The 20086-nt window shown below is 32.9% G+C and overlaps 1 protein-coding gene across 2 annotated transcripts in view; it reads right to left on the bottom strand.

The window, feature by feature from the left end:
- Positions 1 to 20086, bottom strand: part of LOC137919330 (forkhead box protein L2-like) — a 95610-nt gene that overhangs the window by 45362 nt on the left and 30162 nt on the right. For both annotated transcript variants that reach the window (XR_011106726.1, XM_068762378.1), the window contains exon 2: positions 10439 to 10550. Coding sequence is in view for 1 of the 2 variants with exons in the window: in XM_068762378.1 (XP_068618479.1) it covers positions 10439 to 10550 (112 nt within the window). In the remaining variant the exon portion in view is untranslated. The remainder of the gene's footprint in view (positions 1 to 10438; positions 10551 to 20086) is intronic.

The raw sequence follows: 20086 nt of genomic DNA, 5'->3' as shown, positions 1-20086 counted from the left end.
ATCGCCAATCCTCTTACCAAGCGTGGCGATTATACTACATCCCCCATAGATATCTTTGGCGAAGGCCTATGCGCTGCAGTGGGGGTCTATCTACCGAAACGACTCTTGTGTGAACAATGGTGTACAATCAAACTATATACTCACATATATTGTTATAAGTTATCTTTTAGTAAAATTGAAGAGTTCATACTAAAACTTATTTAATATTAACGTATATTAAAATAAATAATACGAATAATTAATCTTAAAAATAATTTGCTCAATTACAGTATTAATAATATTGAATCAATATAACATTTAGTATAATAATATAGTGATAATGGAAAAATTACATTTATTGCGAGGAAAATATTGAAAACATCAGTTTTAATTTCTTCAAATGAAAACAAAAGAAAGACATTTAGAATTACGTGTGAAAATGCTATTAAATATATATATGATATGTTATTATCGAAGTGATCACATAACAAAAGCTTCTAAGTTTATCGTGGGTTTTCCTTCCCAACGTGGGGACCACGATTCACGGATCAATTGATTTTCAAGGGAGGCAATTCCAAATCAGAGTTTAATCCTTTTGTTTTAATATTAAAATATATATCTTACATATGGCGTAAGAATTTAAGATATATGGCATGACATATAAAAGGTTGAAAAATACCGCATTACTGGCTTGGAGTATGTGTAGCTTTTGAAGAAAGCCTTATAAGGTAGAGTCTGGTTCTCCCGTCGCATATGAGTGGTCACTGTAAACGAACTATGTGAGTGGTTATTTTACAATCTAAGCCCGTAGAATGGGTGAAGTGGTGATTTTAAATGATTTACTGACCAAAAAAATGAATTACAAAGCATAGCACGTTAACTGTTGGACATAGACTGCCATAGACCTTTCAATAAGACCGTAATAAGGTCATCTACTGATCTTGTGAGTGGAGGCTTTACACTTAAAGCCTCATTGGCCGTATGTTCTGCTATATGATCAGTCTACTGTCACTTCAAACTAAACATTCCGCTGACATACTAATTTAAACCTTACATGATAGTATGTGATGTAGAATTTAACAAAGCAAAATGTAAGTTAAAAAAATTGTAATGTTAAATATTTTAATAAACAAAAGTGAATGAAAAAATTATGTAAAAGTTGTACTCTGGTGGTGAAAGCGAAGTAAGAAGGCGATGTAAGAAAAGAAAATGTGAAAAGGTATGACAGAGAATGTGACGAATAAAAGAAAGATATGTAGATAGAAAGAAAAAGAAAAAGACAGACCTAAAACAGAGGAATATACCAGAGGTCCCTAATAACGAGGGTTATATAAAAAAGACCACGTCGAGTGCGTCACAGCCTTCAGAAATAAACGACCTCATTGAGGAATCTGTTCATCATGAGGATACCCTGAGTTATTATGCAGGGATGTTATATTTCAATATTACCCCTACCATGTATTTACATATAATTGTTATCACTTCAATAAGATTTAACGGCCCAATTAAAACAGATGACCCATGCCCCATACGATATCAGTCGGTTACATAAAAATCAAATATCTTAACGCAATATTACATTTATATATATACTCCTATAGAAACAAGATAAAAGATGAGAATTTTTAAATATACGACTATTTTTTCTCTCTACTGTCTATATACTTAAAAATATTATTAAGGACTCTTTATAAATTAACTGAAACGAACAAGCACTGTAATAAAATGATACCACCTGATTTAGACAAAAATAAAAGCCTTAACTGTATTGTTATTTCAACGGAGTATCTAATGAAAAGTATACACTATAAAAAAAAATATATAAACTTCGAATTGCATTCAACGATCTGAGATTTTTTTGGTTCTACTGGCAACTTAAAACTTTGCGTTCCTATCCAAGTTTAGTTTAAGTAGATTAGGTTAATTGTTTCCTCGGAGACCTCAGCTAAGTTAGATACATACCCGCCTTTATCTCGAGGAAGCATTAGATAAGTGACTAAAGTATGAAATGTTGCCTGTTAGTGGGCAATGTAATTTCGCCTTGTATTCCTAAAGTTCTGTAGAAAGGGCATAATAAAAAATATAAAACAAAAGATTCGCATATAAGTGTTATGCGGTGAGTTATAAATGCAACCAAAATTGTATGAGGTTAACAATATTAGATGTAAAAAGAGTTCAAAGGAAAAGATATTTTTTATTAGAAATACAATGTAAATATAAGTTATTTATGAGTAAAATTAACTATGATACTTTATAATCTGTGATCTAGGAATGATAACGAAGGAGTAAAGGTGATGTGTGAAAGAAGATATGAAAGAGAAAAGAAGAAAGAGATTGTGAAGAACAGAAGGAAAGTATATAAAAAATAGAGAATGACCAGATCAAGTCCCTGCCCTAAGCACGGTATGGGAAACAAATATAATTTAAAGAAAAATCACAAACTTAGTTTTAACATGTATATAGTGCATCAAGAAATTTTTGTTGTAGTCTTAAATTGATGTTAGATACAGGGTGGAACATTTTTCACTTATTTACAATTTACGTAGTGTCACTTAATGGGTCAGTTGTTTGGGATATGTAAAATTGGCGGTCGATTAATATCATAAGCTGAAACACCCTTAGCCAGTGGCGTAACTATGGTATTTGGGGCCTGGGGCAGATTAGGGCTTGGTGCCCCCCCCCCCCAAAGAGTGTACACTCTAATTTCAAAATTCAGAACAAAATGTAGTTAATACATATTTTTTTTGGTTCAAAATATATATAAAATAACATTAGATCTTAATAAAATTTTTTGGGAAAATTTTAAAACGAACATTCCTCGCTTTTTGGCCTGCAAAGTCATTAATCACATTTTCTAATCTTGCAATAATGTAATAATTTATTATTTTGTCATTTAGGGCCCTTTTAAAAACACTTTGTGCGAATGAAAGGCTTAAACACTGTGTATATTATAATTTGTAACCGTTTTTTTTTTATGTTCATATTATTTAACTTTTTTAGCACAAATACTTGTGGTGCCTGGTGCGGCCGCCCCGCTCGCCACCCCCTAGCTACGCCACTGCCCTTTGCTTCTAAGTTATTTTATTATTTACAGCTAAATATAGTATATAGGAGCAGATTTTAAACATTAAACGCGATGCGATAGCTTTTACAATTTTAAGTTAAAAAAATCTCATACGTTTTTAATTTTTATATATTTATACAAGTCATAAGAGATTATTTATATTGGACAAGAAATATACTTGATACGTTTTATTCGCGGTTTTTATACACCTCATGCGTCATCACTTTTAAATTACTTTGACAAACACGTGTTGAACTATGACGTCATCTAATACAACAATGGATCGATTAATGCATTCATTTTACTTATATATCACATGATCTATGTACGTGATATTTATAGCTTCTTGAATCATTTAACTAGATCTAAAAGTATAGTTAAAAAAACTATTCAAGAACTCTCTCTGGAATACTAGGGCTGGTAAATCGCACGCTATGTTACCGGTAGACGGTAGTTTAGGGCGGTAGACGGTAGTTTAGGGCGCCGAGTTCTCTTGATTGTGCTCCCCCCTTTTCAAGGGCCTCTCCTACCCCCTATGTTATTTTTGTAAAGGCACTTATTTTTTCTTTAATAATTTATTAACAAGCTCCGTTTCTGTTTGTTCATAATTTCTCTCATTTTTTCTTCTTTACATTATTTTTCACGTCGAGTTATGAGTAAACTGACTTTTCTTTAAAAGCCTCTGCGAATGGACTTCAGTTCACACTGTATTTTTTTACCATTCCGACTCAAAGAAGAGGACTGAACTTGGACTCCAATTCGAATACAAAATATTTTTATTCAAGTAGACTTTTACATGCGCTTTTGAACCGTCAATAACTTAAACAGTATAAGTAGTAGTAGTATGTTAAGAAGAGCCGGCCAGAAAATCTATACAGTAATACCCCGCTTTACGCGACCCCGTTATACGCGGTTTCACTATAACGCGAATTGCAAATTTCGCGCTCAAATGCCTCGAATTACGCGAAAGAGTGCGTATAAATATAATGTAGTCATCAACTTCTCTATGGTCTCTTGGCCATCTGTCAAACAATTAAAAACAGTGTTGGGTGTTATGAATGTATTTTACAAGAACGTAAACAAAACGTTACCCAAAAGACAGTAGATGTATTTTTCCGTAAAAAATAAGAGTATGTATTGCATAAAGTGTTCCTAGAATTAAAGTGATTAATTAAAATGATTTGTATTTTTTTGTAATAATTTTTGACTATGTTTAATCATAAACCTCGTTATGCGCGAATTTCAGTTAACGCGATTTTTTTGGAACGTATCCCTCGCGTAAAGCGGGTATTACTGTAGTCCCAATTTTAATTTTTAAATGAAATTTAACAATTTTTGATGTGTACATTGTTATAACAACCATGTAAATAAGTCAACAAACCAAGTTCCACACATTACGATCAACTAAAAACACTTGAATGCTATATTAAGATTTATTTAACAATATACTTTTAATCTTAGATATGAAGTTATAAAAAAGGTTAAAGATATCTCGTTGAACTTTATTATATCCGTAAATGCAGAAATATATACATAAAGGCTTTGTTAAGTTTTTTTAAATATATAAACAAACATAATATACTCGTAGATGTATAAACCGTAGTCTTTGATTCCTGTCTAGTAATGTTTTTATTTTTATTTGTTTTTTCATTGTTTGACCATAAATCATTATGTGTTCTCAGTGAGATAGTTATAAGGTAACAACTGTAATTAATTTTATATTTCTAAGCTTCTAAGTTTGTACTTTCTTACTGCCTTTTGTTACTGTCTATCTCCTATAAAGTAAATAAATAAATAAATGTTCTCAATAATAAGGATAGGTTACATTTTAAAATTTTATATATGTATATGAAAACAGCGGGAAAGTAGGCGGTTGTCGATGTGTCGTCCTCATTTAAGGTCATAGACTCCAACTGCAACGCCTCTAAGACAGCTATGAAGGAGGTAGGAAGGTACATCTTAATCGCCATACTTGGTAAGCGTATGATCGATCGTAATGCTGTATTAATGTACTCTGAGGTCGGTGCTGGTCATCCTATTGAAATTTATTTGTGAGTAGTGGCAATCCTATACGTATATATAATGCACTCAAAAATGATACATATAAATTTATTAATAAATATTAATGATATGCTCATTACAATATATAATTATAACTTTAATATCTTTATGACTTTGAAGTAAACAGAGTCACTTAACGTACTACGGAGAGAGATATGCTCGCGAGATGTTAGTTTATCTACGAAACTCTTTACTTTACTTCTATTTCTTCTACTTTTCAGCGGTTGGACGCCCATTTCAACGCAAAGACCTTCCACGAAGATCGCTACGTGATCTTGGTTCTTCTGCGGATCTATACTTCTATATAGAGGAAGGTAAGTAACAGATTTGGCCCAGTGGATTAGCAAGTTGCAGTAGCAGTAGCCAGATCAGATGATCGCTATGGTTGAAGAGCTTTGGAGACCATGGACTAGAGTATATCGCCCATAAGATGAACTAAAGACTTTATAAAGGTGGTCGGAAAATGCTGGATGCAAACCGCTTCGAACCGGTCCTCTTAGAAGAGGGAGGAGGAGCGAATCCTACTAGTAGGGGATGTTCTTCGGCTCATATAATGACAGTTGTAATTTATTTTTAATTATTATCTGTGGTCAATCCCTACTATATTGCTGGATTTCTGCATGACGTTAATTTATGGGACATGTATATGTAAATAAAATATAATTTAAAATTCGAATATCATGAGGATATTAATAATAAATCAATGTAAAAAGCTTATTATTTAAATGATAAGAATCCTTGGCAGTGATGTCGCCTGATTATTTTTATTTCATGTAGCCTATATTTTTATTTAAACTTTATTAAAACAAGTGTTGTTGTGGAGTTTTTTCTTGCTTCTCTACAATTAACTATACACCTTGCAAAGCAGAGTAGAGTTAATAATAAGCAGACGATCAATGAGAGTTTCGTTAGAGGTTACGTTGAACAAAAGTATTTAACATCAAACTTTAACATCTTGATGTCGATCAATCTTATCGCAATATGACGCAAGCATATATTTCAAATACCCAAGGACCCTGTACGTGTTAGCATCGGATTTAGAACCAACCGGACGAAGTTAACGACTTCGCGATTTACTCTCCGAATCGATGCCCGTAAGTTATTTCAGTTCGAGCGATTAAACCTATCAATGAGCTTCCGGCACCGGGTTGACACTTTTAATGCCGACAATCGGAACGCCTTCAGTGAACAATAGCTTTGCGATCATAAATTTAGCCCGCTCCGTTTCGAGTGCCTCCGCACTTTAGCTCGTACAGACCGCTCTTTATAAAACTACATACGAATATACTTAATAAGTTTTATTTGTTTAAGTTTCAAGTTACGATAAGAAACTACTAGCTGTGAATATGTAAGAAAGAAGATTGTTCGAAAGATCTTTTGATGATGAATTAAAAATTAAACAGCCTATATATCCCATCACAAAAAATACAGTACAGGATTTAAATATGTGAATCTAAAGCTAGTTTGCTGTTAAATAATAATCAAGTGGTTGCCGATTCGATTTCGGAATTCCCGCATCTTTACCCTTCTCTATAGTATTTTGTTTAACCCGCTTAATCCGTCTTACCCTGAACCTAGATTTCTTTTCTTACGGGATAAGTTGCTTAGATCATCGGATAACATGAATTTGACTATACCAGCTCATTCTTTTAGGTTTATAGAGAAATCTTTTACTGTTGACGCTGTCAAGTTATTAGATAAATTACCAGAAGCAATAAGATGTGCTAAATCGCTGTTAGCTTTTAAAAAGATGGTAAAAGGACACTTTATTAGCCTCTAAAATAGGATATTGTGTATGTGTATTGTATTGTGTATGTATTGTGCAGCACGTGTTATTAATTGAAATTTATATTTTCCACATGAACACACACACTCGCACACACTGACTGATTACACGTGTGTGTGTGAGTGTGTGTGTACACCTTACACTGCCATTTCCTTCATGTCTCTCATCTCCATTTAAAGGTTGTGTATTAGAGACAAGACCGCTTCTTGCAAACACTAATCCCTACGCAGTTCTTTATAACGCGTTTTAATATATCGCTGGAATCACTCCTATAACGCGGAGATATCACAAGGTTTATTCTTGTACTATAATCAGATCACTTTATTAAGATCGTTGGAAAAGGCTGGAAACGTGAGGCATTTAAACGGTTCTATTAAAAATGTATAAGGTAGTTCAACACGTTAATATATACTCGATTTTGTATCCCTCCTATAACGCGTGAATTTTCTGAATTATACTTCCGCAGTGTTAATATTTTCAGTGATTAACGGAAGTGTTATAAACCTATTAACAACATAGTAAGTCGGGGGGTGAAAACAGAATTCAATGTATCGTCTAAATTCGACGTCTTATTAGCTACGTAACCAAGGCGCGTTATTCAAATATTATTGTGTTCTAAAAACGGTGAAGTAATAATATTTTCAGTGCTGAAGTAATTTGGGCAATATAGCCGTGTCGGTAGGAAAAGTTAAATTTCTGCCTGTTTTGTTAAACGCCCGTAAGGTCTTAGATTTACTGTATGTTACACTACAATGACCATAACATCGTATCAACTGAATCAAGGCATATACCTCCCCCAAAAATCGCCACGATAAAGTTACACATATATATATTGTAAATCGCATTTTGAGACCGTCGATTGAATTTAACTTTTATATGTACAACAAATAGTACTTATTCTCTTTTATCGACGTTGTCAGGTTATGATTAATTACCAGAAACAATAAGACGCGCTAAATCTCTGTCAGAATTTATAAACATAGTAAAAAAGTTCTTATGTGTGTAGCATTTGTTATTTATTCGTATTTATGTAAAGTCTTTTCCACGTATATATATATATATATGTGTGTATTGTAATGTATGTATTTGTACATATATATACCCTAAATTCACACTTTTAACGTTTTTTTTTTAAAAATCAGCGATTTTGGCAGAATGGAGACTTGTCGCTTTTGAAACACAAAACATTCTTCAAAATATTTTGGACTGTGCCAAAGATATTCCAGCTTATGACAAACAGACGCTTGACAAATTTTACTTACGGTCAGATCAACCTAGGAGTATTAATGACAATTTCACCTTACTTTTTGATCGCAGTACTAGCAGTGCTGTTAAGTTTCTACACCCTTTATTCTAAAGTTTAAAGTATTTATCATTATAACAGGTAATAGACTGAACTTGAAGTTATGAAACGATAATAATAGTGTGTTAAAAAAGAAAATTTTCGTGAACTTACAAATTGCCATCCCATATCTCTTTGTCAGGTCAGTGTTTCAACGGTAGTATGTATATTAAAATTGATATAATGTAATACACATGTAATACAATAAAAAGAAAAACACCTTTAACACATGCATACCACCTTGTCTAACTTATGGATGCGAAACTTGGTCATTAACCAAATCGCTCAGGGAAAAACTAGCCATATGTCAAAGAGCAATGGAGCGAAGTATGACAGGCATACGAAGACAAGATCGGATCAGAAATACCATTGTAAGATCGAAAACTAAACTGACGGATATATTACAAAGAATAGACCAGCGATGTGATAAGAATGGGAAATGGAGCAAGGCCATAACAGAATGGTACCCGAGAGACGGAAATAGAAATCAAGGAAGACAAAAAATAAGATGGGAAGATGATTTAAAACTGACTGCGGGTGTAAAATGGAGAAGGGTTGCAAACGACAGAAGTCAATGGAAGTTTTTGGAGGAGGCCTATGCCAACAGGCACACTGAAATTAGAGACATACTTTAAAAATAAATTTAGTTTTAAAATGTGTAGCCATAGATTATTTTGTAAATACTAATTTCGGAATAAAGGGCTTTATTATTAATACACATGTAAGTAGTAATGAAGAAATTGAACAAAACAAACGGGATGAAATTAAGCGTGTAAATTTTGAGTGTAGGGTGAAGTCATAAGGCATTACTCGGAACTAAATCTGATACAGTGTATTTGTTAGCTATTTTGCCACAAGGCAAAACACGTTCGCGGGGCTCCACTTGATCCTGCACGTTCTACCCGGCCCGCGCCCCGTATCGGATTGCTAAAGCAGTCATTATTTATAAATAATACATTATTTCTAAACTTTAATGCAAGTTTCTGGGTAATTATGAAATTATTTCAAGAAGTCATGTAATTATTTAGTGCGCTCTCATTTTCTTATAGTACCAATTTCCGGTGTAACCTATTCTGTGTTCCAATTATAATTTTTTTATAAATGAATCACAAATATATTTTCTTATTGGCTCCCGTTTTTGGGTGCCTATCTTCCGAGCCGATCTTTTAACAAACTTTTCTATTTTCATCCGCTCTCTCTCTCTCATCCTTCACGAATTCTCTTCAGATTTTCTGTCACACAGCCTTTATTTACATTCACGCATCGCCATTTTTGAAATTTCAATTGACTATTTTCGTTTTTATTTCCTACAATTAATAACTGTCTCATTTTCAATCACAAATATTGTCAAGAATTCAATTTCTTACCTGCTCTAGTGACTTCCCTAACTTGTCAAAAAAAAATCATCATTTGTATAAAGCACGCGGAAAGTTCATGTAGAGAGATAATAGAAGAACTTTATTTGTACATTCAAACATGTGTTCAAGTATATGAACACTTAGTAAAAATTATACATCAGTATTACTGAGTATCGGTATAAATTAAAAAAAAAATTGTTCATCAAAAATCTGATCCCAGCTCTATGTATATACCGGAAGAAATATCGCCCATTTCAACTCTATGTAACTCTTTCTCTAACTCTATATTTATCCCAAGTAATATCACTAAAGACAGGCTTATCTACTTCTCTCTAGCTCTATGTGTACTAAAACAATTATTTCCTTTCACATATCTATCAAGCTGTATTCCCAGCTCTATGCATATACCGAAACACATTCCCCCACGACATCTCTATCTAACTCTCTCCCCGGATGTATATTCAAAAAAATATCACTGACGATGTAACCATCTATCTTTCTCTCCAGCTCTATATATACCAAAAGAATTATCGCTCCTTTCAAGTCTATCTGACACTCTCCCTAGCTCTTTATTTATCCTGAGAAATACTGCTAAAGACATGTGTACCTACTTCACACCTTAGTTCTAAATGTACCTAAAAGATTTTTTTCTGTGGCATCTCTATTTAGCTTTCTTCCTAGCTCTATGTTTATTAGCCTTCAGTATATTTTTAAAGAATGTTCCATAAAACCTACAGGACAACTTTATATAAAAAAATATGTTTTCGTAATAGCACGTTGAATTTATTATTTTTAAAAATGACCTTTATGTTAACAGGTATAAGTGCTATAATATAAAATCTACTTACCCGGATGCTGCAGATTGACCGTACACAAATTAGCTGACGGTGCCAGCGAGTATGTTGGCTCATCCTTGGGCTTCAGTAGCTCGTGTGCTGGGACAGCATGGATCGACAGCTCCTGGAAATAAAAAAAACATTATAGCTTAGCTTAAAATTACACAGCTGTAATATAATTTGTAGCTATAAACGTTGTCAGTCACTTTATTTTAATAACGTCCAAGTTGGACAGATATTTCTTTAAAAGCCATCGCGACCGCTGTCTTCTTATGATATATTCTATATTGAGTTTGTATATAATTATTCACTCTTATACATTTTCACGTCCAATATATATCTCAGCCATAAGTATTCTACTGCTAGAGAAACTATTATAAACCTTCTGCATCCAATAACTCACTCAAACGTGCCATGGAGAGGCATGATGTACTAAGGAGGTATATATGTTTTTTTTTTGACCCTCTCTAATGGGGGCCTCTCGTACCCCTAACTTTTGGGATCAGGGACTTTTTAATTTTTTTTTTTAGTCTTTTCTTGATTAATCACTCTTTTTCACGCGTCACAATATCTTTCATTCTTTACTTTTGTCCTTTACAATATCTTTCATTTTGCTCTTTTATACCTTCTTTCTTTCTTCGCCTTTCTTTCATCATCTTCTTACTCTAAGGTGGCTAGGTACATTTTATTTATTTTTATTTAGGAGGTATATATGAGAGCGAATCAGGAATGATGAAATCCGTAGACGAACGAAAGCAACCGATATAGATAAGCGGATTGGTCAAAGTGGCAGTAGGAAGGCTACATTACGCACAGATGTCGATGTGTAATTATATCTTTTTTTTATGGCTCCCGTTATTGAGAGCCTCTCGTACCACCTATCTGGTGTGGGACAGGGACTTTTTGTTTACATTTATTTTATTTTTTCACATACTTTTTTATTTTTTATTTTCTTCCTCTTCTTTCATACTTCATATTATTTGTCGTTCATTTCTTTCTTTCCACAATTCCACTATCTTTCTCTTTCTCTCTGTATCGCCTTTCATTCATTCCTCATTACTTTTACATTTTCTTATATTCTATATCACATTTTATAATTATATTCTATTTTTATTCTATATCACATTACTTTATTTTGCTTTTATTTTATCTTTGTGTTATTTGTTTACAATTTTTTACTTTTTTAGTCTTTATTTTTATCTATTGCTTTTGTGTAATTATATCACCTAACTTGTGGTAATTCTTATTTGGTACAGAAAGAGCACTCCACCTGTTGAGTCGGTCGAGTGTCGCATATCTAACGATCGTAAAAACGGGATGAGGATGGATCTTTTGGACCGCGACTTAATTTTGAAAATCGAACGGTATATTGCATAGTAAATGGAAACTTCAAGGAGTTATCAGTGTAATATACTCTAAAACAAAAAAAAATTTGCATGAATCAAATTAAGATCTTCTGTCTTCGGTGTAAAGTACATATTACTCTGAAAATCGAGTAGATATCAATTAGTATATGTAATCCGTGAGGCGACGAATCTGTCGTAATTTTTTTTTTAATTTATTGGCTTGCGGATTTCAGATTCGTGAGCCCTGAGTCCGATGAAATTGTAAAAGCCAAAACGGCTAACAGCGTGGAGTAACAATCGAATATAGCCAATGCATGACCCTGTGTTTGGCACTAATCGGTGTAACATAACTTCTGAAGATGCCCCGTGGAGGGTTGAAACACGTGTTGAGTAATTTGGCGGTGGCGGTTGTGTGATTTGCATTGTTTGCTGCATACGCATTTATCAGTGGGCTGGCGGGCGGTGCATTTTATTGCACGACTACCACTGCATGTGCGGAAGTGGCTAAATATTGGCTTTTCTTACTTAGGATGAACTTCCACGAGGTAACGCCTGATTCCATTAAAAACTTTCGACTGTCTGTAGCATGAGCGACAAACACATATATACAGATTGATCATATTTAGATATAATAATTGGGAAATATGATGATGATGTGGCTGAAAAAACCTGGGCTTTTGACATTCTCCCTACCCGCTCCCTCATTATATCTAGCGCGATACAATGGTTCCGATAGCACTATATCACTATAACTTAATAAATACATTTAAAAAAATTTTAAATTAAACGGTTTTTTGATACCCATATTGTGGTGGTTGTGGAAAAATATGTACCTTGTCCGCCATATTGGAACGGCGTCCATCTAAAATCTAAAATTTTGACAAAATCATCGTGTTTTACTAATGTAGCCATTTCATTTGATACTCATATTGAGGGGGTTAAGGAAAAATATGTAATCCGCCATTTTGTATCGGCGGCCATCTTAGATCTATAATGTTATTGATTTTATTATATTGTATTGTCATCTAAATTAAATGTGCGTACCAAATTTCAGATCAATCTGACAACGGGAAGGTGCTTAAGTTTCAATTTCTAATTTTGACCCAAATAAATTCCGTACGGGTCGAACTAAATAAAACCGTTTAAAAATATTTAATATTTAAAACTCCTTTTTTCTGCACAGACACTACTAAAGGTGTGACCATATTTGTAAAATTATTACGTTATCTGTGCCGGGTTTTTTTTCTTTTCAGCCGATGGACGCATAGTCTTAGGCATTGGCCAAGATCGTCACGATGATAGCTTCCGCGCTGACGGCTTCTAGCGATCTTAACTACGTCATTACTGGTTTTAACTAGTATATACTGGATAAGAAAGTAAAAAACTTCAAACTAATTCATTATAACAAACAGGTTTATACTTATAATTAAAAATTCGGACAAAAATTCAAATGACATCGTATACGACTTAGGTAAACTGAATTTCAAATATTGAACACTTGACAAAAAACACATAACATCACCGATAAAAGCTGTTGGTTATAAGCTTTCAATAAGGTAAACAAATTTACGTTTCATTTACTTAATCCAAGTGTTTTCGTTACAAACAATAACAATTTATTTGTAAATGTTACAAATGATCTACATCGGATATCGTGTGTAAAAAAAATACGTTGTTACATAAAAATTCGATATGAATGATCCGTGTCATATACAGGATGATTAATAATAGGTTTAAAAGCTTTAAACAGCTGAATGTATACCGCATTCATCAGTAAATAGTTATCTTCTACACCAATTTACAATCACCTTGTATAAAGTGTTCTCTGTGAAATATGTTACATTAATTCGATTTTAAAAATCAAGTTTTTAAATATGGTTTATAACTTCTGACAGTACATATTGTGTAGACACATAGTAAATAATAATTATTTTAAATAATCATCTGAATTTTAATTAAACTTTTTTTATTGCATTATGATTACGTCATTTATTATTTCAGAAACCATTAATATTTATAAAGAGTGTACCATACATCAATTGTCAGCAAATACAATCACTCCTTTATACTTTTTACACCTGTTACAAATCACCTAAATCCCTGTAATACTAGTAAAAAAAAAACAATTGGTAATTAAAACATATTGTTAAGGGTAAAAGGTTCGGTATCGGAGGAAACCTTAGGTTTTATAAGAAAAGACTTCATACACAACAACACGGACAGACGGCAGCTGTGATACGCCAGCTTACGCTGATCTTTGAACACGCACTTGAAGTACCTAGGCGCGGATCTATTAGATTCGTCCGCTTGCCACATCTCCACTGAACCCCAATAAATCATCCAAGTCGACTATGATTTGTGTTCCATGTTAAAACTATCCGTTAATTATGTGTTGATAAACTTAAAACTGAAGAACTTATACAACAATTTTGCAATTAATAAACAAACAAATAAAAATTGTATAAATAGCATAGTAAATAGTAATAATAACACTACATTTCTCATAGAAATCAGTAAGTTAATTAAAGCATTTAATGTTAAACATTTGAAGCCGAACTAAAAAAACATTTTAGGATGTATTCATATAAAACAACCCGTCCTATGTCATTGCAATATAAACATAAAAACATTACTATAAAAGTTTAACGGTGTATATTATTCTGAAATGATTTATATAAGTAATCATTGTTTATAGATTACAATTAAAAACAATACTGAATATTAGATGAGAGAAGAAAGCAGAAGAATGTGAAGAATAAAGAAAGCAAAAAGAAACTTGTGCAGAAAATACATTATGATAAGAAATCATAGTGGGCAATATATCAGTCGTTTCAGCATATATATACCAACGTTAAGGCACAGGTCTCCCCATAAGATATCTACAGGGGATGTGTCATAACCAAATATGGAAGGATATCATGGTAAATAAAGGATGCTGCTGCAATCTTGAATCTTGTGTGCAGAAGAGATCATATATAATTAATGCACAATGTTTTAATATTGTATCCTAGAAATCGAACTAGCGACCTACCACTAAACTCCCGCGCCAGTGCCAAACAATAATAAAATAAATAGCAAACTAGTAACTGTCGCTTTCAATAATATTCAAGATACAAAAGCAAGTTCGATACGTAAGTATACAAAATAAAAATTACAATCCATCGAATCGGCACGTGCATACAATATTTTTCTAATGTTAATATTAAATCGAATCTGAAATAGATGTCCAATAAATATTCGACAATATCTATTTTTAAATACTTAGAACGCTTTCTCCGATCTTGAATGAACGGCAGAAGCGTCCCCGCTCGTAATGCGTTCGTAAGCTCTGCTACGGTACAAGATACAAGCGACGCGAGGTTAGATAAAATCAACAATTACTAATAATATGGACAACGTAACTTTAATTTTTCTTTGCGAAAGGCAAATCATTACTGACAGTAAAAATCTGCACACAGATATTAAATAATAATTAATTTTTATATGCAGTGATTCCAATTTCAAAAACGATTTACTATATTGCCGTACAGCATAAGATGCAAACGTATTATGATAAACATTATATATTTTATTAATAAAATAAATTGCTATTAGATTATCAAAAGCAGGAAAAGAGATAGGATCATATATCAAAGGGGACGTCAATCCCCGATCATACTAGATAGAAGCGTTGCTAATATTCCGCTCCGTCTTCTCCCAGCGTTGACGCTTTCCGAAGTGGCAGTAATGATATTAGTCAGGCAATAGCAATCAGCTAAGTGGAGTAAGAAAAGGACCAATATTTAGCCACTTCCGCACATGCAGTGGTAGTCGTGCAACAAATGCAACGCCCGCCAGCCCGCTCATAAAGGCGTATGCGGCAAACAATGCAAATCATACAACCGCCACCGAACTACTCAACACGTGTTTCAGCCCTCCACGGGGCATCTTCAAGAGTTATGTTACACCGATTAGTGCCAAACTCTGTGTTTGGCACTGTTCTGAAACACGTGTTGAGTAGTTTGGCGGCGGCGGTTGGCTAAATATTGGTCCTTTTCTTACTTAGGATGGACTTCCGCAAGGTAACGCCTGATTCCATTAAAAATAGCTAAGTGGAGGTTCGGTCCTCTCGGGCGCCATTGCGTTGGCATACTAAACGGGTATTACCAACGAGTGTGGTCCATAGAGGGGTCCTTTAAACTTAGTCACTCGATGGAACACGGCAGCCTCTCAATCCTGTAAATGGGCCCATTGCCCAGGCTCCCCCAGGAGCCCTCGATCTTCGCTACTTTAAAAGAGGTAGATGGGCGCACTCTGTACCATGCCACCACATAACCGTGGAGTCTGCAAATGCCATTTGGCAGCTGTGAGAGCCAGTTAAAGAAATTTTCGTTTTCAAATTTAAAAATCCTAAAAATGGCTACCTGGTATCGAAACTTTAACTTTTATTGGTTTCTATAAGTTCCTTAACATTTAAAAATATAGACATATACTCACATAAAAACACAAAAGTACATTTTAGAATAGAATCATTATTTCTCGTTTTAATTCAAGTGCCTTTTTTTTCTTTGACACAATTAAGGAGATAAAAACCGATTTGAAAGATGTCTTGAAGGCTATACTGAAAAAAGACAATTCAAAGTGTTTCGAGGACTAGAAAAAGTGCTTTTAATCGGACGACGATTATTTTAAAGAGAATGAAATTGATTTAGAAGAATAAATAAAGGATATACATTTTAAAATAAATTCACCTTTCTTTTTTATCACAGTTTGAAATGGTTTAGTATTTAAATACATTTTGCTTACTGAATATTTCTTCATCTTTTCAGCAGTTACACCACCCACTGTAAGATATAGGGCCTCCCACATAGATAACAATCGGTACAATATTTAATAGTAAATAACTTCTTTAGTTATTCTTTAACATCAGATCAGTTTTCTGTTGTATGCTGTGATTAATAGAAAATCCTTTTTACAAAAGAACGTACACTATATCACCTATCATATCTAACAATCATTTCTACATACAATAAATCAAACAAAAACATTTTTGCTTTAGCACTCTAGACCAGTGCTTCTCAACCTTTTTTTGTGAACCTTTATTAACTTCTGCAGAACAGTAGCCAAAACAATAATAAAAGAAAAGATGAACAGTGCAAAAAATGTATACAAAAACAAATTATAATAGAAATAAGTTATATATGTAAATACTGATATTGAAAATAAGAGAAATAGGAGAACTGTGATATATAGGTATAAGATGTAAAATTAACTAAAAAACCTGTGATATATATAATATGTATAAATAAACTAGACTGCAGTGATTGAGGATGGATGAAAGTATATTATAGCGGAAGAGAAAAATAGACTGAATTATGGAATGAAAAACAGAATGATAGAGATTGAGAAGAATGGAAGAGGAGTATGAAAATAATAAAATGGAAGTGAAAAATTTAATAAAGAAAGAAAATCCCTTTTGCCAACAAAAGAGGGAGGTGAAACGAAAGGTCCGTAATAGCGGCTGCCATTTAAAAAAAACCCTTTTTTGAGTCATGTCCCATTTAAGCGTTTCTAGAACTTTCTTTCTTTTTTACGTCCCTCCTATGTAACATTCATAATTTTTATAATAAAACGTAAATACTAAACCCGTGTCGAGTTCATTTTCTTTGTAGCGTGAGCATCACGTTCGGAAACACTGCTCTAAAGCCTTCTAGTGTACGAAATTTAAATTATTTTATATATAAGTATTCATCATTTATATAACTTTACATTCATAAATAAAGTGATCACTTATTAACAAGTGTAATTAATTTACTTTTTCATCTTTGGACTGAAGCAAATTACTTTGGTAAAAAAATGTGTCGTGACAGTACATAAATAAAGAAATTGTATCAGATATTGTACAGTTTGTCCGCTCGTCGCTTGCACCAGATGTGCGGCTTTTTGACAGTGTCGGATACATTCGAACTGATTTGTTCGCGACAGCTGCGCTTGCGCACCTATTAACCGCTGATACATGCCCGTCCGTCGGCTATTAGGGCGAAAGAGATGAAATCTCCGTATCATCCATAAGAGAGCGAGATCGATTCATTTCTCCGATTCAGAGGCGATATTAATTTGCCGCGTCGTGACATCCGAGAAAATTCTGTCGTACAGAAAAATCGGAATATGTTTGTAAATGCGACATCAACGTTGGCAGGCGATTTTTCTTGTTTCTATATAAAGAAAACTTTTGGTCAAGGAATATTACAATTTTTAACGACTCGACTAGTGCATCTCTCGATTACATACAATATATTACTTCAAAACAATCCATCTCTATTACAACTGTTTATTTCGCTGAATCATATCACAATTCTTTATTCATTAAACTCAGATGTTTACATAATATATTATTACGCGTTGAAAATTTGTCAACTTTATTAGCTTACTAATTCAGATATTAAAACAAAATATATCTCTTTTTACTTTTAAATATGGCGAAATGTTGAATGAATTGTATAGGTGTTTTAATCGTACGACAACTCATATACAGGGACATTATTTATAACTCTGAATGTTTTGAATAGATGAATATATACCTCTTTTACCTTTTCAAAGCATAAATGGTGTAAGAAATAATTAATATAAAAGTAAAATACTCCTATTCAACATTGTAACTTTTAAAAGGACTCTTATTGATCATCAACTTGTATTAATATCTGTTTTATTTTTCGAGTCTACTCTGCTCCGTAAAGTGTCTTAGTAGTGAACAAGATATCACGAAGACTCTCCAAAACAACACATCTTTTAATAAATTTTATAGTTTAAATAATTATAATTATTCCATATTGAAGTTAATTATTATTTATTATCTGTCTACAGGGATATTTTGTACTGCCAGATGTCATAGACCAGTTGCATTCTAGTAGAAAAAAAATGAATTGCCATATTTCACTTAAATGATCACTTTATACATAGTGATTTGAAATAGGTTTCAAAGTTTTAAAGCTTTATACCTATAATAAATCATCCTGTGTATCACGAAGGTATTATATTCTACGTCGTCATTTATTCCTAATATTAAAAGTATTGCGCTTTATTATTAAATGTAATAACATTGTTTCTTAGAGGCGAAGGTTTACTAAAATTGGTTAAGTTAATTCTTGTTGACTTCAGTATTTAGAATAAAGAAATATGTAAAATAAAAATTCTCATTTTCAAATATTAAAGGAGTTATTAAAAATTTATGTACACAAAGAAAATTATTGAAAGTAAAATTCAAAATAATTATTTATACACAAATAGGAAAATGGACTTTGCATGAGTGAGAAGATATATATATATATATATATGTGGCCTGGATCCAACCCCTACTAGGTGGATCGACAATATAGTTAACGTCACAGAAGTTCGATGGATGCAGCGCAGAGCTAGTCATAATGGCAATCTTTGGAAGAGGCGAGGGTAACATCGCTTCATTAATGGAAAAAGCAAAACATAACAATCTTTTAAGAGTAAAGGAAATGGCTGTGATATAAAAATGATAAAAAATTGTGACACATAAACAAGATGTAAAAATAAAAGAAGAAAAAGTTATAACCATTATTGTAAAAAAAATATTTGAACAAAATTACAAAATAAAAAATTGTTAAAAAGCAGTCCAGGAGGGAATGGTAAGTTAAAACAGGTTATCCTTGAAAGGTAAAAGAATGAGATATTACGACTGACAAAGGAAGAGTAAGGAAATAATAAGAAAATAAAATGAATATTTATTCAAGGAAAAAAACTATTCCTGTGAACCAGGAGGGTTGTACGAGAGATCCCCAATAGTGGGGACCATAAAAATCTTTGGGTAAGGCCTATGTCATACAGTGGATATGTATCGGTTGGAAAGAGAGAGAAGAATACGTCTAATAAACCGTAGTCCTGACAGTTAGACCAAACTCACTTATATGACGCCAACCTCAACACAGCTCCACGATGCCAAAGGCGACTCAGTGAAATTTATATGAAGATACAATGTATATATATATATAAGGAGAAACACGTACACATAGCGTCGAGTACGAGAAGAATATATATATAAATATATATATATTTAAGCTTAAATGAAAAATCTTAATTTTACAGATATTTTAATCTAAGCCAAAAATAAATCAATCGTACAAAGAAATATAAATTTAAATTATCTCTCGACGAATATGAAATAATAATTTGATTTTAATAATTTAGTTTGCATAATCCAAAAAAAAAAACACCAAATACCAATAAATCTATATTTTAAATAAAAAATTATCGCGGTATATTTTAATTCACATAATCTGGACCGGCATTTCAACAGGTGGCCAACGAT

The sequence above is a fragment of the Battus philenor genome, unplaced genomic scaffold (genome assembly GCF_028537555.1).
Source record: "Battus philenor isolate CCGP_79_NKW_IND1 unplaced genomic scaffold, ilBatPhil1.0.hap1 SCAF_1, whole genome shotgun sequence".
NCBI lineage: Eukaryota > Metazoa > Arthropoda > Insecta > Lepidoptera > Papilionidae > Battus > Battus philenor.
Note: the sequence above shows the minus strand (reverse complement) of the source record. Positions and strands in the feature narration are given on the sequence as shown.